General features: G+C 51.2%; 1 protein-coding gene across 1 annotated transcript in view; it reads right to left on the bottom strand.

Annotated features, from left to right (window-relative positions):
- The window catches only part of jag1b (jagged canonical Notch ligand 1b), a 114880-nt gene that overhangs the window by 11522 nt on the left and 81340 nt on the right, over positions 1-22018 (bottom strand). The window contains exons 19-25 of the mRNA XM_064924485.1: positions 20615-20642; positions 16148-16233; positions 10698-10808; positions 8005-8114; positions 7554-7811; positions 3307-3438; positions 551-701 (exon numbers count right to left, since the gene is read on the bottom strand). Of these exons, the coding sequence (XP_064780557.1) occupies positions 551-701; positions 3307-3438; positions 7554-7811; positions 8005-8114; positions 10698-10808; positions 16148-16233; positions 20615-20642 (876 nt within the window). The remainder of the gene's footprint in view (positions 1-550; positions 702-3306; positions 3439-7553; positions 7812-8004; positions 8115-10697; positions 10809-16147; positions 16234-20614; positions 20643-22018) is intronic.

The raw sequence follows: 22018 nt of genomic DNA, 5'->3' as shown, positions 1-22018 counted from the left end.
CAGGTCGCAGTTGCAAATGAGAACTTGTTCTCAACTAGCCTACCTGGTTAAATAAAGGTGAAAAAAACAAAACAATGCTACCTAATATAATGTTTACATACCCTACATTATTCATCTCATATGTATACCTATATACTGTACTCTATCATCTACTGCATCCTTATGTAATACATGTATCACTAGCCACTTTAACTATGCCACTTTGTTTACATACTCATCTCCAATTTGTAAGTCGCTCTGGATAAGAGCGTCTGCCAAATGACTTAAATGTAATGTAAAATCTCATATGTATATACTGTACTCGATACCATCTACTGTATCTTGCCTATGCTGCTCTGCACCATCACTCATTCATATATCTTTATGTACATATTCTTTATCCCCTTACACTGTGTATAAGAAATTCGTTTTGGAATTGTTAGTTAGATTACTTGTTGGCGTGTGTGTGTGTGTGTGTGTGTGTGTGTGTGTGTGTGTGTGTGTGTGTGTGTGTGTGTGTGTGTGTGTGTGTGTGTGTGTGTGTGTGAGAGAGAGAGAGAATGAATCGTACCCGTCTGGCTGGCGCTAGGCCTCCGCTGCACACGGACCTTGGCGATGGCGGTGATGATGCTGTTATTGCCATGGTGTTGAGACACCAGATCGACGAGCCTTTCTGTTACCTCCTTTATAGGGGATCTGTCCATCAGGTGGTCCTCTGTGTACTGAAGAGAGAGAAGGGGGGGGGGGGGGTGTTATACTGGTTGGGTATCTGTTACCTCCTTTATAGGTTAGCTGTAAACCTGTAAAACACTAGGGATGGAAATCATTTCACTACTATTCGAATAATGACATTTCTTCGGATATCAGGATAGTCAAAACGTAAATAAATCAAATAAATCAAAAATAAATCAATCAAAATAAATCAAATAAAACGTAAATAGATAAAATAAAATGACTTTCTGAGACTTGGGTGCTGCTTATTTATTATTATTATTATTATTTACTTTATTACATCATAATATAATTGTGCGCTGCAATGTCACAAAGATAATTTAATTTAGAGAAAGCCTTTTCATTGTTAACGTTATTTTTCTATGATTACTCTCGCAAGTATTGGACTAACTAACTGATGTCTGTTGGGATATAGGAATCATCCCTACAACACACAGGGAAAAGTGTGGAGTTTCTGCTTCATCGGGGCCCGTTTTCATAATAAGGGGTGCTGATCTAGGCTCAGGTCCCCATGGCCATTTAGTCTTTATTCGTTATGAGATAAAAAGGCAAACACCTGATTCTAGATCAGCAGGAGACACTTTACGAATACAGGCCCAGAAAACCAAAGAAAACAGAAAGAAAAGGGGATTGGAGGTCTTGATATACCGTGTCTTCAGATTAAAATGGTTGTTGTTGTTTTCTGGCTACAGCGAAACACTAAATCTCACAACAGCCAGCCAGCGTATCTCATCTGTAGCGATTATCCGGAGCATGGTGACAAATACAGTTGAATAGAACACAAATTGTAAAATCATGCATGACTGTCTATGGCGTAACCAGGCCAGCTCTGCTCCGTAGTGTGAAAAGGACTATGGCGTAACCAGGCCAGCTCTGCTCCGTAGTGTGAAAAGGACTATGGCGTAACCAGGCCAGCTCTGCTCCGTAGTGGACTTATGAAGTCTTAGGGAGATCCTTATAGCTTCACTTTGCAGACCATACAGTCGTGGCCAAACGTTTTGAGAATGACACTAATATTAATTTCCACAAAGTTTGCTGCTTCGGTGTCTTTAGATATTTTTGTCAGATGTTTCTATGGATTACTGAAGTATAATTACAAGCATTTTATAAAGTGTCAAAGGCTGTTATTGGCAACAACTGTAGTGTTGACCCTTCTTTTTTCAAGACCTCTGTAATCCGCCCTGGCATGCTGTCAGTTAACTTCTGGGCCACATCCTGACTGATGGCAGCCCATTCTTGCATAATCAATGCTTGGAGTTTGTCAGCATTTGTGGGTTTTTGTTTGTCCACCCGCCTCTTGAGGATTGACCACAAGTTCTCAATGGGATTAAGGTCTGGGGAGTTTCCTGACCATGGACCCAAAATATTGATGTTTGGTTCCCCGAGCCACTTAGTTACCACTTTTGCCTTATGGCAAGTTGCTCCATCGTGCTGGAAAAGGCATTGTTCGTCACCAAACTGTTCCTGGATGGTTGGGAGAAGTTGCTCTCGGAGGATGGTTGGTACCATTCTTTATTCATAGTTGTGTTCTTAGGCAAAATTGTGAGTGAGCCCACTCCCTTGGCTGAGAAGCAACCCTACACATGGTCTCAGGATGCTTTACTGTTGACATGACACAGGACTGATGGTAGCGCTCACCTTGTCTTCTCAGGACAAGCTTTTTTCCAGATGCCCCAAACAATCAGAAAGGGGATTCATCAGAGAACATGACTTTACCCCAGTCCTCAGCAGTCCAATCCCTGTACCTTTTGCAGAATATCAGTCTGTCCCTGATGTTTTTCCTGGAGAGAAGTGGCTTCTTTGCTGCCCTTCTTGACACCAGGCCATCCTCCAAAAGTCTTTGCCTCACTGTGCATGCAGATGCACTCACACCTGCCTGCTGCCATGCCTGAGAAAGCTCTGCACTGGTGGTGCCCCAATCCTGCAGCTGAATCAACTTTAGGAGACGGTCCTGGCACTTGCTGGACTTTCTTGGGCGCCCTGAAGCCTTCTTCACAACAATTGAATCACTCTCCTTGAAGTCCCTGATGATCTGATAAATGGTTGATTTAGGTGCAATCTTACTGGCAGCAATATCCTTGCCTTTGAAGCCCTTTTTGTGCAAAGCAATTATGACGGCACGTGTTTCCGTGCAGGTAACCATGGTTGACAGAGGAAGAACAATCATTCCAAGTACCACCCTCCTTTTGAAGCTTCCAGTCTGTTATTCGAACTCAATCAGAATGACAGAGTGATCTCCAGCCGTGTCCTCGTCAATACTCACACCTGTGTTAACGAGAGAATCACTGACATGATGTCAGCTGGTCCTTTTGTGGCAGGGCTGAAATGCGGTGGAAATGTTTTTGGGGGATTCAGTTTATTTGCATGGCAAAGAGGGACTTTACAATTCACCTGATCACTCTTCATAACATTCTGGAGTATATGCAAATTGCCATCATATAAACTGAGGCAGCAGACTTTGTGAAAATTAATATTTGTGTCATTCTCAAAACTTTTGGCCACGACTGTGCATTCTTATTTTCCTTACAGTCCACAGAAATATGTATTTGTGCTTTTAACCCCAAGACACACACACACACACACGACTTGACTTACGATGCTGAGATGGATCTCGTTGCTGGCGGAGGTTGAAGGGTCACAGGTTATGGAAACAGAATACTCAGAGGACACATTATTCAGCACATAGAGTTGTCTCAGCTGCTTACACACTGCCTCGATACTCAGACCCTGGAGAGAGAGAAAGAAGAGAGAAAGTTACACACTGGAGAGAGAGACAGAGAGGGAAAGTCTACCTGAACAGAGCAATACTCAAATCATGAGTCATCAAAGTCAAAGGAACTGAATAATATTAAGAAATGCTACAGATGAAAGGAAAGTAGTGTGGGAACCAAAAAAACAATTAGGCAACAACACATTCAATCCCTTTTAGACGACTTCCTGGACAAAACATTTCACTGTAATAGTGAAGTTGTAAACTTATAAAACAAACAGGGAAACTGAAAGGTCAAATGTACTATCTAATCTCACCTAAAAATTTCAAGCAGACAACTTTAAGAAAATGAACAACAATGACAAATGGTTTGATGGAGAATGCCGAAATTGAGAAATCTATCCAACCAAAATAATTGTGACCCAGAAAACCTGAGCCTATGACTTCACTATGGTGAATCACTACAACAATACAGAAATACACGACGGAAAAAGAAGGAGCAGCACGTCAGAAATCAGCTCAATGTAACTGAAGAATCCACTTCTGTGAAAATTGGAAAACACGAAGAGTTATCTATCCAAAATGGAGATGGATAAACCACTTCCAATGTTTTTCACTGAACAAGCATTGGGAAACAGTGTTTAAACCTTTTTACAATGAAGATCTGTGAAGTTATTTGGATTTTTACGAATTATCTTTGAAACACAGGGTCCTGAAAAAGGGACGTTTTGTTTTTTTCTGAGTTTAGAAAACATCTCAAGGATGATCAACGGAAACAGGATGCACCTGAGCTCAATTTCGAGTCTCATATCAAAGGGTCATATATTATTATTATTATCAATATTATTAAGGGTTTAAATATTATTTGTTTATACATTCGCAAACATTTCTAAAAACCTGTTTTCGATTTGTCATTATTAAAATACACTTTATTTGTCACAACTCAGAGTCAATGTGGAGGCTATATACAGGGTGTACCGGTACAGAGTCAATGTGGAGGCTATATACAGGGTGTACCGGTACAGAGTCCAGGTGGAGGCTATATACAGGGTATTACGGTACAGAGTCAATGTGGAGGCTATATACAGGGTATTACGGTACAGAGTCAATGTGGAGGCTATATACAGGGTATTACGGTACAGAGTCAATGTGGAGGTTATATACAGGGGGTTACGGAACAGAGTCAATGTGCAGGGGTACAGGTGGGGTATTGTGTGTAGATTGATGATGAAATGTTCTATTTAATCCATTTTAGAATAAGGCCGTAACGTAACAAAATGGGGAAGGGATCTGAATACTTTCCAGAATGCACTGCAGGTCGGGCACGAGTAACTAGGCAACAGGATAGATAATAAACAGTAGCAGCAGTGTATGTGATGAGTCAAGAGTTGGTACAAAAAGGGTCAACGCAGATAGTTTAAATAGTTAACCAATTGGTACCCGGACTAACTATTTATCAGTCTTATGGCTTGGAGGTAGAAGCTGTTCTTGTTCTGTTGGATCCAGACTTGGTTCAGCAGTGCGGCTCACCGTCGCAGAGAGAACAACCTGGGTGGTTGGAGTCTTGGATAATTTTTTAGGGCTTTCCTCTTGGCACCGCCTGGGTATAGAGGTTTTATGGGTGTTCTTCATCTGAAACCCAAACTACATCATCCATAACAGCTGTCAAGAGACTGAGTTAATACTGTGGCCGCAATGTAGGATTATTGTAAGATGAATGTCAGAACACACACAGAGGAGATCATGGCAATCTAAGCTGCAACAGGACGGCTGGCGACTCCATCAGAACAAAGCCTCATCACTCTGCAGTTGCCTAACAAGCGTGACAGCTTTCGCTTCAGACAGTGACAGCGTTCTGCGGTCCCCGTCTCTCCTCATCCTCAACGAATGTTTTAGCAGAGAAAAACCTTTTCTGGAGGAAATCTGGCACCATCCCTACGGTGAAGCATGGTGGTGGCAGCGTCCCTACGGTGAAGCATGGTGGTGGCAGCATCCCTACGGTGAAGCATGGTGGTGGCAGCGTCATGCTCTGGGGATGTTTTTCAGTGGCAGGGACTGGAGGACTAGTCAGGATCGAGGGAAAAGTGAACAGAGAGATCCTTGATTAAAAACCTGCTCCAGAACACTCAGGACCTCAGACTGGGGTGAAGGTTCACCTTCCAACAGGACAACGACCCTAAGCACACAGCCAAGACAACACAGAAGTGTCTTCGGGACAAGTCTCTGCATGTCCTTGAGTGGCCCAGCCAGACCCCGGACTTGAACCTGATCGAACATCTCTGGAGAGACCTGAAAATAGCTGGCAGCAACGCTCCCCATCCAACCTGACAGAACTTTAGAGGAACTGCAGAGAAGAATGTGAGAAACTCCACAAATAGAGATGCGTCAAGCTTATGGAGTCATACCCAAGAAGACCAGAGGCTGTAATTGCTGCCAAAGGTGCTTCAACAAAGTACTGAGTAAAGGGTCTGAATACTTAGATGATATGTCTTAAAAAAAACAAAATTCTTTGTCATTATGGGGTTATTGTGAGGTCGTTATGGGGTTATTGTGACCTCGTTATGGGGTTATTGTGACCTCGTTATGGGGTTATTGTGACCTCGTTATGGGGTTATTGTGAGGTCGTTATGGGGTTATTGTGAGGTCGTTATGGGGTTATTGTGACCTCGTTATGGGGTTATTGTGAGGTTGTTATGGGGTTATTGTGACCTCGTTATGGGGTTATTGTGAGGTCGTTATGGGGTTATTGTGAGGTCGTTATGGGGTTATTGTGACCTCGTTATGGGGTTATTGTGACCTCGTTATGGGGTTATTGTGACCTCGTTATGGGGTTATTGTGAGGTCGTTATGGGGTTATTGTGAGGTCGTTATGGGGTTATTGTGAGGTCGTTATGGGGTTATTGTGAGGTCGTTATGGGGTTATTGTGACCTCGTTATGGGGTTATTGTGAGGTCGTTATGGGGTTATTGTGAGGTCGTTATGGGGTTATTGTGAGGTCGTTATGGGGTTATTGTGAGGTCGTTATGGGGTTATTGTGAGGTCGTTATGGGGTTATTGTGAGGTCGTTATGGGGTTATTGTGACCTCGTTATGGGGTTATTGTGACCTCGTTATGGGGTTATTGTGAGGTCGTTATGGGGTTATTGTGAGGTCGTTATGGGGTTATTGTGAGGTCGTTATGGGGTTATTGTGAGGTCGTTATGGGGTTATTGTGAGGTCGTTATGGGGTTATTGTGAGGTCGTTATGGGGTTATTGTGAGGTCGTTATGGGGTTATTGTGACCTCGTTATGGGGTTATTGTGAGGTCGTTATGGGGTTATTGTGACCTCGTTATGGGGTTATTGTGTGTAGATGAGGAAAAAACAAACAATTTAATCCATTTTAGAAAAAGCCTTTAAAATAAAATGTGGAAAAAGTCACTGTATATGTACAGTATCGACCTCAATGACCTCGTAACCCTCGTACCCCTGCACATCGATTCTGTACTGGTACCCCGTGTATATAGTCAAGTTATTGTTACTCATTGTGTATTTATTCCTTGTGAAATTATTTTTCTACATTGTTGGGAAGGGCCCGTAAGCATTTCCCTGTTACCCTACACCTGTTGTTAACAAAGCATGTGACAAATAAAATGTGATCTGATTTGGATGGAAACAGCACAGGGACACAAAATGAGAAAGTCCCCTTTTCTCGTTCCTCTAGCGGGAACTGACTGAACCTATCAAGAGCAAGTTGGAGTTGGACCGGTCAGGATGAGTAGCTGGTTGAGCTCGGAGCGAGGTGTTTGTTCAGAACCCGGTCTGTCACAGTTGGCTGCGTTTACACAGGCAGCATAATTTTGATATTGTCTACACCAATCAGATCATCTCTTTTGATGATATTTGGCCAAAAGATCAGAATTGGGCTGCCTGTGTAAACGCAGCCAACTGCCATATTGAGTTAGAGAGTGACAGAGGAGCTGAGAGCGCAGGGCCGAGAGCGCAGGGCCGAGAGCGCAGGGCCGAGAGCGCAGGGCCGAGAGCGCAGGGCCGAGCAGCCGGGCAGTGGAGGACAGGTAAGACACTGCGTAGTGCACTATATGAAATAGGGGTGTGAGTTGAACAGTAGAAGAGGAGGGAGAAGGACCGACTCACCCTGGGCATGGTCTCCTTGGTGAACGTAAACGTGATGTTGGAGCAGCTGTTGTCGTGGTAACCGGAGCTGGGGTGACATTTGGTGGTTGGTGGGGAGGAGGGGTGGCACTCCCCAAGATTCAGACACGGCCGGACAAAACACTGCTCCTCCCTGATTGGTACACAGCTCTGACCAGACCGACACCCGGCCCCGCCTCCTCCGCTGCCTCGACTTTTGACCCCACCGCTGACCCGGCACGACTTAGGACCACACCACATCTGGAAAACGAGACAAAATACCCAATCAAGATCCACACAATAAGACTCAGAAATCTACCTGGGTTCAAATTGTTTCAGCATCAGATAGGCAGGTTGCACTTTTGTGACTATTCCATTGCTTCCATCGCACCAGGCAAGGTTCTTCGAGACAAAACCCAGGTGGATGAAAGGTAAGAGAGTAGTTCGTACGTACCCTGGTACACACCACCTTCCCATTAAAACACTGACAGGCGTTGCAGTCCTCATCCCACTTCGATCCTTCAGCGGTCAGACGACCGTTCACAGAGCACGGCCTCTGAGTCACTGAAACACAACGGGATGAAATCACAACGATGAAGGCTCTCCTGACTGGCTGAGGTAACCAGCCTACCTTCCTGACTGGCTGAGGTAACCAGCCTACCTTCCAGACTGACTGACTGACTGAGTTAACCAGCCTACCTTCCTGACTCACTGAGTTAACCAGCCTACCTTCCTGACTCACTGAGTTAACCAGCCTACCTTCCAGACTGACTGAGTTAACCAGCCTACCTTCCAGACTGACTGACTGAGTTAACCAGCCTACCTTCCAGACTGACTGTGTTAACCAGCCTACCTTCCAGACTGACTGAGTTAACCAGCCTACCTTCCAGACTGACTGTGTTAACCAGCCTACCTTCCAGACTGACTGAGTTAACCAGCCTACCTTCCAGACTGACTGTGTTAACCAGCCTACCTTCCAGACTGACTGACTGACTGAGTTAACCAGCCTACCTTCCAGACTGACTGTGTTAACCAGCCTACCTTCCAGACTGACTGACTGACTTAACCAGCCTACCTTCCAGACTGACTGAGTTAACCAGCCTACCTTCCAGACTGACTGAGTTAACCAGCCTACCTTCCAGACTGACTGTGTTAACCAGCCTACCTTCCAGACTGACTGACTGACTTAACCAGCCTACCTTCCAGACTGACTGACTGACTGAGTTAACCAGCCTACCTTCCAGACTGACTGACTGTGTTAACCAGCCTATCTTCCAGACTGACTGTGTTAACCAGCCTACCTTCCAGACTGACTGACTGTGTTAACCAGCCTACCTTCCAGACTGACTGACTGACTGACTGGGTTAACCAGCCTACCTTCCAGACTGACTGACTGAGTTAACCAGCCTACCTTCCAGACTGACTGACTGAGTTAACCAGCCTACCTTCCAGACTGACTCAATGAGTTAACCAGCCTACCTTCCAGACTGACTGACTGACTGAGTTAACCAGCCTACCTTCCAGACTGACTGACTGACTGACTGAGTTAACCAGCCTACCTTCCAGACTGACTGACTGACTGAATGAGTTAACCAGCCTACCTTCCAGACTGACTGTGTTAACCAGCCTACCTTCCAGACTGACTGACTGAATGAGTTAACCAGCCTACCTTCCAGACTGACTGAGTTAACCAGCCTACCTTCCAGACTGACTGACTGACTGAGTTAACCAGCCTACCTTCCAGACTGACTGACTGAATGAGTTAACCAGCCTACCTTCCAGACTGACTGACTGAGTTAACCAGCCTACCTTCCAGACTGACTGACTGACTGAGTTAACCAGCCTACCTTCCAGACTGACTGACTGAATGAGTTAACCAGCCTACCTTCCAGACTGACTGACTGAGTTAACCAGCCTACCTTCCAGACTGACTGACTGACTGAGTTAACCAGCCTACCTTCCAGACTGACTGACTGACTGACTGAGTTAACCAGCCTACCTTCCAGACTGACTGACTGAATGAGTTAACCAGCCTACCTTCCAGACTGACTGACTGAGTTAACCAGCCTACCTTCCAGACTGACTGTGTTAACCAGCCTACCTTCCAGACTGACTGACTGTGTTAACCAGCCTATCTTCCAGACTGACTGACTGTGTTAACCAGCCTATCTTCCAGACTGACTGTGTTAACCAGCCTACCTTCCAGACTGACTGACTGACTGACTGAGTTAACCAGCCTACCTTCCAGACTGACTGACTGACTGAGTTAACCAGCCTACCTTCCAGACTGACTGACTGTGTTAACCAGCCTACCTTCCAGACTGACTGACTGTGTTAACCAGCCTACCTTCCAGACTGACTGACTGTGTTAACCAGCCTACCTTCCAGACTGACTGACTGACTGAGTTAACCAGCCTACCTTCCAGACTGACTGACTGTGTTAACCAGCCTACCTTCCAGACTGACTGACTGACTGAGTTAACCAGCCTACCTTCCAGACTGACTGACTGACTGAGTTAACCAGCCTACCTTCCAGACTGACTGACTGTGTTAACCAGCCTACCTTCCAGACTGACTGACTGACTGAGTTAACCAGCCTACCTTCCAGACTGACTGACTGTGTTAACCAGCCTACCTTCCAGACTGACTGACTGTGTTAACCAGCCTACCTTCCAGACTGACTGACTGACTGAGTTAACCAGCCTACCTTCCAGACTGACTGAATGAGTTAACCAGCCTACCTTCCAGACTGACTGACTGACTGAGTTAACCAGCCTACCTTCCAGACTGACTGACTGTGTTAACCAGCCTACCTTCCAGACTGACTGACTGTGTTAACCAGCCTACCTTCCAGACTGACTGACTGTGTTAACCAGCCTACCTTCCAGACTGACTGACTGACTGAGTTAACCAGCCTACCTTCCAGACTGACTGACTGAGTTAACCAGCCTACCTTCCAGACTGACTGACTGACTGAGTTAACCAGCCTACCTTCCAGACTGACTGACTGTGTTAACCAGCCTACCTTCCAGACTGACTGACTGTGTTAACCAGCCTACCTTCCTGACTGACTGACTGTGTTAACCAGCCTACCTTTCAGACTGGCTGACTGTGTTAACCAGCCTACCCTAACCCTAACCAGCCTACCTTCCTGACAGCGTGGTCCAGCTCTGTCTTGGGGACACAGGCAGCGGTAGCCATTGATCTCATCAATACAGGAACCAAAGATACAGGGAGAAGACTGGCACTCGTTGATATCTAAAAAACACCCAGGAGAGAATAAAACAGGGGTCAGGGGTCAGTCAAATTATGATCAACAAAGACAGATTTGTGAGCTGACTTTTCAAACAGTCACCAACAGACCAGCAAACAGTCACCAACAGACTAGCAAACAGTCACCAACAGACCAGCAAACAGTCACCAACAGACCAGCAAACAGTCACCAACAGACTAGCAAACAGTCACCAACAGACTAGCAAACAGTCACCAACAGACCAGCAAACAGTCACCAACAGACTAGCAAACAGTCACCAACAGACTAGCAAACAGTCACCAACAGACTAGCAAACAGTCACCAACAGACTAGCAAACAGTCACCAACAGACTAGCAAACAGTCACCAACAGACCAGCAAACAGTCACCAACAGACTAGCAAACAGTCACCAACAGACTGGCAAACAGTCACCAACAGACTAGCAAACAGTCACCAACAGACTAGCAAACCGTCTCTAAATCAGCCCAGATGTATTATTGATCTCCCCTCCCTCCTCCTCCTCCAGACCCAGGGTCTCCCCTCCTCCCTCCTCCTCCTCCAGACCCAGGGTCTCCCCTCCTCCCTCCACCACCACCAGACCCAGGGTCTCCCCTCCTCCCTCCACCACCACCAGACCCAGGGTCTCCCCTCCTCCCTCCACCACCACCAGACCCAGGGTCTCCCCTCCTCCTCCACCAGACCCAGGGTCTCCCCTCCTCCTCCACCAGACCCAGGGTCTACCCTCCTCCTCCACCAGACCCAGGGTCTCCCCTCCCTCCACCACCAGACCCAGGGTCTCCCCTCCCTCCTCCACCAGACCCAGGATCTCCCCTCCTCCTCCACCACCACCAGGGTCTCCCCTCCCTCCTCCACCAGATTTAGGGTCTCACCTCCCTCCTCCACCAGACCCAGGGTCTCCCCTCCCTCCTCCACCAGACCCAGGATCTCCCCTCCTCCTCCACCAGACCCAGGATCTCCCCTCCTCCTCCACCACCACCAGGGTCTCCCCTCCCTCCTCCACCAGATTTAGGGTCTCACCTCCCTCCTCCACCAGACCCAGGGTCTCCCCTCCCTCCTCCACCAGACCCAGGGTCTCCCCTCCCTCCTCCACCAGACCCAGGGTCTCCCCTCCGTCCTCCACCAGACCCAGGGTCTCCCCTCCCTCCTCCACCAGACCCAGGGTCTCCCCTCCCTCCTCCACCAGACCCAGGGTCTCCCCTCCCTCCTCCACCAGACCCAGGGTCTCCCCTCCCTCCTCCACCAGACCCAGGGTCTCCCCTCCTCCTCCACCAGACCCAGGGTCTCCCCTCCTCCACCAGACCCAGGGTCTACCCTCCGTCCTCCACCAGACCCAGGGTCTCCCCCCCTCCTCCACCTGACCCAGGATCTCCCCTCCTCCTCCACCAGACCCAGGGTCTCCCCTCCCTCCTCCACCAGACCCAGGGTCTCCCCTCCGTCCTCCACCAGACCCAGGTTCTCCCCTCCCTCCTCCACCAGACCCAGGGTCTCCCCCTCCTCCTCCACCAGACCCAGGGTCTCCCCCTCCTCCTCCACCAGACCCAGGGTCTCCCCTCCTCCTCCTCCTCCACCAGACCCAGGGTCTCCCCTCCTCCTCCTCCTCCACCAGACCCAGGGTCTCCCCCTCCTCCTCCACCAGACCCAGGGTCTCCCCTCCTCCTCCACCAGACCCAGGATCTCCCCCCTCCTCCTCCACCAGACCCAGGGTCTCCCCTCCTCCTCCTCCTCCACCAGACCCAGGGTCTCCCCTCCTCCTCCTCCTCCACCAGACCCAGGGTCTCCCCTCATCCTCCTCCTCCACCAGACCCAGGGTCTCCCCTCCTCCTCCACCAGACCCAGGATCTCCCCTCCTCCTCCACCAGACCCAGGGTCTCCCCTCCTCCTCCACCAGACCCAGGGTCTCCCCTCCTCCTCCACCAGACCCAGGGTCTCCCCTCCCTCCTCCACCAGATTTAGGGTCTCCCCTCCTCCTCCACCAGACCCAGGGTCTCCCCTCCTCCTCCACCAGACCCAGGGTCTCCCCTCCTCCTCCACCAGACCCAGGGTCTCCCCTCCCTCCTCCACCAGATTTAGGGTCTCCCCTCCTCCTCCACCAGACCCAGGGTCTCCCCTCCTCCTCCTCCTCCACCAGACCCAGGGTCTCCCCTCCTCCTCCTCCTCCACCAGACCCAGGGTCTCCCCTCCGTCCTCCACCAGACCCAGGGTCTCCTCCTCCTCCTCCACCAGACCCAGGGTCTCCCCTCCTCCTCCTCCTCCACCAGACCCAGGATCTCCCCTCCTCCTCCACCAGACCCAGGGTCTCCCCTCCTCCTCCACCAGACCCAGGGTCTCCCCTCCCTCCTCCACCAGATTTAGGGTCTCCCCTCCTCCTCCACCAGACCCAGGGTCTCCCCTCCTCCTCCACCAGACCCAGGGTCTCCCCTCCTCCTCCACCAGACCCAGGGTCTCCCCTCCCTCCTCCACCAGATTTAGGGTCTCCCCTCCTCCTCCACCAGACCCAGGGTCTCCCCTCCTCCTCCACCAGACCCAGGGTCTCCCCTCCCTCCTCCACCAGACCCAGGGTCTCCCCTCCTCCTCCTCCTCCTCCACCAGACCCAGGGTCTCCCCTCCTCCTCCACCAGACCCAGGGTCTCCCCTCCTCCTCCACCAGACCCAGGGTCTCCCCTCCTCCTCCACCAGACCCAGGGTCTCCCCCTCCTCCTCCACCAGACCCAGGATCTCCCCCTCCTCCTCCACCAGACCCAGGGTCTCCCCTCCTCCTCCTCCTCCACCAGACCCAGGATCTCCCCCCTCCTCCTCCACCAGACCCAGGGTCTCCCCTCCTCCTCCTCCTCCACCAGACCCAGGGTCTCCCCTCCTCCTCCACCAGACCCAGGATCTCCTCCGTCCTCCACCAGACCCAGGGTCTCCCCTCCTCCTCCTCCTCCTCCTCCACCAGACCCAGGGTCTCCCTCCCTCCACCACCAGACCCAGGGTCTCCCCTCCTCCTCCACCAGACCCAGGGTCTCCCTCCCTCCTCCACCAGACCCAGGGTCTCCCCTCCTCCTCCACCAGACCCAGGGTCTCCCTCCCTCCTCCACCAGACCCAGGGTCTCCCCTCCTCCTCCACCAGACCCAGGGTCTCCCTCCCTCCTCCACCAGACCCAGGGTCTCCCCTCCTCCTCCACCAGACCCAGGGTCTCCCCTCCTCCTCCACCAGACCCAGGGTCTCCCCTCCGTCCTCCACCAGACCCAGGGTCTCCCCTCCTCCTCCACCAGACCCAGGGTCTCCCCTCCTCCTCCACCAGACCCAGGATCTCCCCTCCTCCTCCACCAGACCCAGGGTCTCCCCTCCTCCTCCACCAGACCCAGGGTCTCCCCTCCTCCTCCTCCTCCACCAGACCCAGGGTCTCCCCTCCTCCTCCTCCTCCACCAGACCCAGGGTCTCCCCTCCTCCTCCTCCTCCACCAGACCCAGGATCTCCCCTCCTCCTCCACCAGACCCAGGGTCTCCCCTCCTCCTCCTCCTCCACCAGACCCAGGGTCTCCCCTCCTCCTCCTCCTCCACCAGACCCAGGGTCTCCCCTCCTCCTCCTCCTCCACCAGACCCAGGATCTCCTCCGTCCTCCACCAGACCCAGGGTCTCCCCTCCTCCTCCACCAGACCCAGGGTCTCCCCTCCTCCTCCTCCTCCTCCACCAGACCCAGGGTCTCCCCTCCTCCTCCACCAGACCCAGGGTCTCCCCTCCTCCTCCTCCTCCTCCACCAGACCCAGGGTCTCCCCTCCTCCTCCTCCACCACCAGACCCAGGGTCTCCCCTCCCTCCTCCTCCAGACCCAGGGTCTCCCCTCCTCCTCCACCAGACCCAGGGTCTCCCCTCCCTCCTCCACCAGACCCAGGGTCTCCCCTCCTCCTCCACCAGACCCAGGGTCTCCCCTCCTCCTCCACCAGACCCAGGGTCTCCCCTCCCTCCTCCTCCAGACCCAGGATCTCCCCTCCTCCTCCACCAGACCCAGGGTCTCCCCTCCCTCCTCCACCAGACCCAGGGTCTCCCCTCATCCTCCTCCTCCACCAGACCCAGGGTCTCCCCTCCTCCTCCACCAGACCCAGGGTCTCCCCTCCTCCTCCACCAGACCCAGGGTCTCCCCTCCCTCCTCCACCAGATTTAGGGTCTCCCCTCCTCCTCCACCAGACCCAGGGTCTCCCCTCCTCCTCCACCAGACCCAGGGTCTCCCCTCCCTCCTCCACCAGACCCAGGGTCTCCCCTCCTCCTCCACCAGACCCAGGGTCTCCCCTCCTCCTCCACCAGACCCAGGGTCTCCCCTCCCTCCTCCACCAGATTTAGGGTCTCCCCTCCTCCTCCACCAGACCCAGGGTCTCCCCTCCTCCTCCACCAGACCCAGGGTCTCCCCTCCTCCACCAGACCCAGGGTCTCCCCTCCACCACCACCAGACCCAGGGTCTCCCCTCCCTCCTCCTCCACCAGACCCAGGGTCTCCCCTCCTCCTCCACCAGACCCAGGATCTCCCTCCTCCTCCACCAGACCCAGGGTCTCCCCTCCTCTCCACCAGACCCAGGATCTCCCCTCCTCCTCCACCAGACCCAGGGTCTCCCCTCCCTCCTCCAGGGTCTCCCCTCCCTCCTCCACCAGACCCAGGGTCTCCCCTCCTCCTCCTCCTCCTCCTCCACCAGACCCAGGATCTCCCCTCCCTCCTCCACCAGACCCAGGGTCTCCCCTCCTCCTCCACCAGACCCAGGGTCTCCCCTCCTCCTCCACCAGACCCAGGGTCTCCCCTCCTCCTCCACCAGACCCAGGGTCTCCCTCCCTCTACATTAGAACCATGATCATTAGCAGGCATGTAGAGAGCTGCAGGCTGGACCTGCAGAACACAGCCTTGTGAACAGACAGGAGGAATGTAGAAACCATCTGAAAGCCTTTAAGAGGGAAAACAATCTGAGTAATCACGGTCAGAGAGCACCGCTATGTGTGGGTGTGTGTAAAACAACACTGATTGGTTGATTAGCTGTTGGCCTCGTAAGCCAGTCTGCCCCAGTGTGTGTGTGTGTGTGTGTGTGTGTGTGATCCAGAGCCCAACAGTGACAGGGCCAAGGCCAAGATCGAGGCTGGCCTGGTGAGGCCGGAAATGGCCCGATGCACAAAGCTCCGATAATTAGCCGACTAGACTGTCCCCACTCCTCATCCACGGGGGAGAGAGGCAGGGGTGGGAGAGAGAAGATGGGTGAGGCAGGGTGAAGAGGGGTGAGGGAAGATGGGTGAGGCAGGGTGAAGAGGGGTGAGGGAAGTTGGGTGAGGCAGGGGAGAGAGAGTATAGGTAGTGTCAATACGTACTGATTCTGCAGTCTGGCCCAGCGAAGCCTGGAGCACATTCACATCGATACCAGTTATCACCATCCACACAGGTCCCACTGTTATAACTAGAGAGGAGAGAGAGATCAGTTATTCACATCGATACCAGTTATCACCATCTACACTGTTATAACTAGAGAGAATGAGGGAAGGAGAGAGAGAATGAGGGAAGGAGAGAGAGAGAGAGAATGAGGGAAGGAGAGAGAGAGAGAGAATGAGGGAAGGAGAGAGAGAATGAGGGAAGGAGAGAGAGAGAATGAGGGAAGGAGAGAGAGAGAGAGAATGAGGGAAGGAGAGAGAGAGAGAGAGAATGAGGGAAGAGAGAGAGAGAGAGAGAATGAGGGAAGGAGAGAGAGAGAATGAGGGAAGGAGAGAGAGAGAGAATGAGGGAAGGAGAGAGAGAGAGAATGAGGGAAGGAGAGAGAGAGAGAATGAGGGAAGGAGAGAGAGAGAGAATGAGGGAAGGAGAGAGAGAGAGAATGAGGGAAGGAAGAGAGAGAGAATGAGGGAAGGAGAGAGAGAGAGAATGAGGGAAGGAGAGAGAGAGAGAATGAGGGGAAGGGAGAGAGAGAGAATGAGGGAAGGAGAGAGAGAGAGAGAATGAGGAAGGGAGAGAGAGAGAGAGAGAGAGAATGAGGGGGAAGGAGAGAGAGAGAGAGAATGAGGGAAGGGAGAGAGAGAGAGAGAATGAGGGAAGGAGAGAGAGAGAGAATGAGGGAAGGAGAGAGAGAGAGAGAGAATGAGGGAAGGAGAGAGAGAGAATGAGGGAAGGAGAGAGAGAGAATGAGGGAAGGAGAGAGAGAGAGAATTGAGGGAAGGAGAGAGAGAGAGAATGAGGGAAGGAGAGAGAGAGAATGAGGGAAGGAGAGAGAGAGAGAATGGGGGAAGGAGAGAGAGAGAATGAGGGAAGGAGAGAGAGAGAATGAGGGAAGGAGAGAGAGAGAATGAGGGAAGGAGAGAGAGAGAATGAGGGAAGGAGAGAGAAAGAGAGAGAGAGAATGAGGGAAGGAGAGAGAGAGAATGAGGGAAGGAGAGAGAAAGAGAGAGAGAGAATGAGGGAAGAGAGAGAGAGAATGAGGGAAGGAGAGAGAGAGAATGAGGGAAGGAGAGAGAGAGAATGAGGGAAGGAGAGAGAAAGAGAGAGAGAGATAATGAGGGAAGGAGAGAGAGAGAGAGAATGAGGGAAGGATAGAGAGAGAGAATGAGGGAAGGAGAGAGAGAGAGAATGAAGGAAGGAGAGAGACAGAGAGAATGAGGGAAGGAGAGAGAGAGAGAGAATGAGGGAAGGAGAGAGACAGAGAGAATGAGGGAAGGAGAGAGAGAGAGAATGAGGGAAGGAGAGAGAGAGAGAGAATGAGGGAAGGAGAGAGAGAGAGAGAATGAGGGAAGGAGAGAGAGAGAGAGAATGAGGGAAGGAGAGAGAGAGAATGAGGGAAGGAGAGAGAGAGAGAGAATGAGGGAAGGAGAGAGAGAGAGAATGAGGGAAGGAGAGAGACAGAGAGAATGAGGGAAGGAGAGAGACAGAGAGAATGAGGGAAGGAGAGAGAGAGAATGAGGGAAGGAGAGAGAGAATGAGGGAAGGAGAGAGAGAGAATGAGGGACGGAGAGAGAGAGAATGAGGGAAGGAGAGAAAGAGAATGAGGGAAGGAGAGAGAGAGAATGAGGGAAGGAGAGAAAGAGAATGAGGGAAGGAGAGAGAAAGAATGAGGGAAGGAGAGAGAGAGAATGAGGGAAGGAGAGAGAGAATGAGGGAAGGAGAGAGAGAATGAGGGAAGGAGAGAGAGAGAGAGAATGAGGGAAGGAGAGAGAGAGAATGAGGGAAGGAGAGAGAGAGAGAATGAGGGAAGGAGAGAGAGATAATGAGTGAAGGAGAGAGAGATAATGAGTGAAGGAGAGAGAGAGAATGAGGGAAGGAGAGAGAGAATGAGGGAAGGAGAGAGAGAGAATGAGGGAAGGAGAGAGAGAGAGAGAGAATGAGGGAAGGAGAGAGAGAGAATGAGGGAAGGAGAGAGAGAATGAGGGAAGGAGAGAGAGAATGAGGGAAGGAGAGAGAGAGAGAATGAGGGAAGGAGAGAGAGAGAATGAGGGAAGGAGAGAGAGAGAATGAGGGAAGGAGAGAGAGAGAGAATGAGGGAAGGAGAGAGAGATAATGAGTGAAGGAGAGAGAGAGAATAAGGGAAGGAGAGAGAGAATGAGGGAAGGAGAGAGAGAGAATGAGGGAAGGAGAGAGAGAGAGAGAATGAGGGAAGGAGAGAGAGAGAGAATGAGGGAAGGAGAGAGAGAGAGAATGAGGGAAGGAGAGAGAGAGAATGAGGGAAGGAGAGAGAAAGAGAGAGAGAGAATGAGGGAAGGAGAGAGAGAGAGAATGAGGGAAGGAGAGAGAGAGAGAATGAGGGAAGGAGAGAGAGAGAATGAGGGAAGGAGAGAGAGAGAGAATGAGGGAAGGAGAGAGAGAGAATGAGGGAAGGAGAGAGAAAGAATGAGGTCAGTAATCACCATCTACGTCCCACTGTTAGTTTCAGTTCAACAGGAAAACATTTAAGTCAGTCTACCCTGGGTCTATCTGTCTGCATCCCAAATGGTACCCTGTTCCCTACGAAGTCCACCGCGGGTCCTGGTCAGGCGCAGTCGTGTAGGGAACAGGGTACCATTTGGGCCTCAGACTGGGCAGGAGGTCATCCTTGATAACTACACCATCATTATTACACATTCTATTGAATGATGGAATTTCCCCTATATAGTGCACTACTTTAAACCAGAGCCCAATGGCACCCTATATAGTGTCCTACTTTAAACCAGAGCCCAATGGCACCCTATATAGTGTCCTACTTTAAACCAGAGCCCAAAGGCACCCTATATAGTGTCCTACTTTAAACCAAAGCCCAATGGCACCCTATATTAGGTCCTACTTTAAACCAGAGCCCAATGGCACCCTATATAGTGTCCTACTTTAAACCAGAGCCCAATGGCACCCTATATAGTGTCCTACTTTAAACCAGAGCCCAATGCCACCCTATATAGTGTCCTACTTTAAACCAGAGCCCAATGGCACCCTATATAGTGTCCTACTTTAAACCAGAGCCCAATGGCACCCTATATAGTGTCCTACTTTAAACCAGAGCCCAATGGCACCCTATATAGTGTCCTACTTTAAACCAGAGCCCAATGCCACCCTATATAGTGTCCTACTTTAAACCAGAGCCCAATCGCACCCCATATAGTGTCCTACTTTAAACCAGAGCCCAATGGCACCCTATATAGTGTCCAACTTTAAACCAGAGCCCAATCGCACCCTATATAGTGTCCTACATTAAACCAGAGCCCAATGGCACCCTATATAGTGTCCTACTTTAAACCAGAGCCCAATGGCACCCTATATAGTGCACTATTTTAAACCAGAGTCCAATGGCACCCTATATAGTGTCCTACTTTAAACCAGATCCCAATGGCACCCTATATAGTGTTCTACTTTAAACCAGAGCCCAATGGCACCCTATATAGTGTCCTACTTTAAACCAGAGCCCAATGGCACCCTATATAGTGTCCTACTTTAAACCAGAGCCCAATCGCACCCTATATAGTGTCCTACTTTAAACCAGAGCCCAATGGCACCTTATATAGTGTCCTACTTTAAACCAGAGCCCAATGGCACCCTATATAGTGCACTACTTTAAACCAGAGCCCTTTGCCACCCTATATAGTGTCCAACTTTAAACCAGAGCCCAATGGCACCCTATATAGTGCACTACTTTAAACCAGAGCCCTATGCCACCCTATATAGTGTCCTACTTTAAACCAGAGCCCAATGGCACCCTATATAGTGCACTACTTTAAACCAGAGCCCTATGCCACCCTATATAGTGCCCTACTTTAGACCAGAGCCTTATGGCACCCTAAACTCCAATATAGTGCACTACCTTAGACCAGAACCCCATATGTCCTGGTCTAAAGTAGGGCACTATGTAGTGGATAGGGTGCCATAGGGCTCTGGTCTAAAGTAGTGCCCCACATAGGGTACAGGGTGCCATTTTGGATGCATTTCTACAGTGTTCTGGTCTCCTTTAAAATGAGCAGATTAGTATTTGTGTGATTCTCGGCCAGCTCCAACTACCTGAGGTTACACACACATGATCGGACGGAGCACTGAGTGAACAACGAGCTGAGGGTGAGGCTGAACCCTATGAATGACACAGAGACGAAGATGGAAGGAAAGGAGAGAAGGGTGTGTCGGTGGGAAGGAGAGAGAGAGAAAGTGAGAGAAAGCCTACAGGTGAGAAACTAACTGCAGTACAGACTGCAGAACAAATCTGGGTTCAAATACTATTCAACATGATTTAAAATACTTTAGCTGGGCTTGAATGAGCGTCGGATAGTACTGGAACCCAGGCACCCTGTCATGTTCTGTTCACGCTTGTTTGACTCTATAGAAAATGTTTAGCTTCCACTTACCATGGGTGTGGGCTGCAGTCGTTGGTATCTGAGAGAGAGACAGAGAGAGAGAGAGAGAGACAGAGAGAGAGAGAGAGAGAGAGAGAGAGAGAGAGACAGAGAGAGAGACAGAGACAGAGAGAGAGAAAGGCAGAGAGAGAGACAGAGAGAAAGACAGAGAGAGAGACAGAGAGAGAGAGAGAGATGGAGAGAGAGAGAGACAGAGAGGGAGATTAATTGTGTTATTTTTCACACGTGAGCAGAGAGAAGACAACTATCATGTCCGGAGGCATGTTTTAGTCTCTGTCTGGGTTATTAACTCAACAGAACAAACAGCGTGGCTTCACCCCGCATCACTACCCCCTAATGTGCAGCAGGTAGTCTGGTGATTAAGAACATTGGGTCAGTACCCGAAAAGTCGCTGGTTCGAATCCCTGAGTCGGCAATGTGAAAAGATCTGCCGTTCTGCCCTTGAGCAAAGCGGTTAACAACCTCTCTGATTCGGTATCCCCTTTCCACCGTACCCCTCTACCCTCAGACCATCAGCTCCAGTCATAAATCATTTTGGGAAGTCATGTTCTGGAGAAAGTGTGTGTGTGTGTCAGCCTGGGGATCACAGGGAAGTCAGCAGAAAGGGAGAGATGAAAAAAGAGAGAGCAAAGGAGGGGGGGAGAGCAGAGGGGGAGAGCAAAGGAGGGAGGGAGAGCAGAGAGGGGAGAGCAGAGGAGGGAGGGAGAGCAGAGAGGGGAGAGCAGAGGAGGGAGGGAGAGCAGAGAGGGGAGAGCAAAGGAGGGAGGGAGAGCAGAGGAGGGAGGGAGAGCAGAGAGGGGAGAGCAGAGGAGGGAGGGAGAGCAGAGGGGGGAGAGCAAAGGAGGGAGGGAGAGCAGAGGAGGGAGGGAGAGCAGAGAGGGGAGAGCAGAGGAGGGAGGGAGAGCAGAGGGGGGAGGGAGAGCAAAGGAGGGAGGGAGAGCAGAGGGGGGAGAGCAAAGGAGGGAGGGAGAGCAAAGGAGGGAGGGAGAGCAGAGAGGGGAGAGCAGAGGAGGGAGGGAGAGCAGAGAGGGGAGAGCAGAGGAGGGAGGGAGAGCAGAGAGGGGAGAGCAGAGGAGGGAGGGAGAGCAGAGAGGGGAGAGCAAAGGAGGGAGGGAGAGCAGAGGAGGGAGGGAGAGCAGAGGAGGGAGGGAGAGCAGAGGAGGGAGGGAGAGCAGAGGGGGAGAGCAAAGGAGGGAGGGAGAGCAGAGAGGGGAGAGCAAAGGAGGGAGAGGGAGAGCAAAGGAGGGGGGAGAGCAGAGGGGGGAGAGCAAAGGAGGGAGGGAGAGCAGAGGGGGGAGGGAGAGCAAAGGAGGGAGGGAGAGCAGAGGGGGAGAGCAAAGGAGGGAGAGGGAGAGCAAAGGAGGGGGAGAGCAGAGGGGGAGAGCAGAGGGGGAG

The sequence above is a fragment of the Oncorhynchus masou genome, chromosome 18 (assembly GCF_036934945.1).
Source record: "Oncorhynchus masou masou isolate Uvic2021 chromosome 18, UVic_Omas_1.1, whole genome shotgun sequence".
Classification (NCBI taxonomy): domain Eukaryota; kingdom Metazoa; phylum Chordata; class Actinopteri; order Salmoniformes; family Salmonidae; genus Oncorhynchus; species Oncorhynchus masou.
Note: the sequence above shows the minus strand (reverse complement) of the source record. Positions and strands in the feature narration are given on the sequence as shown.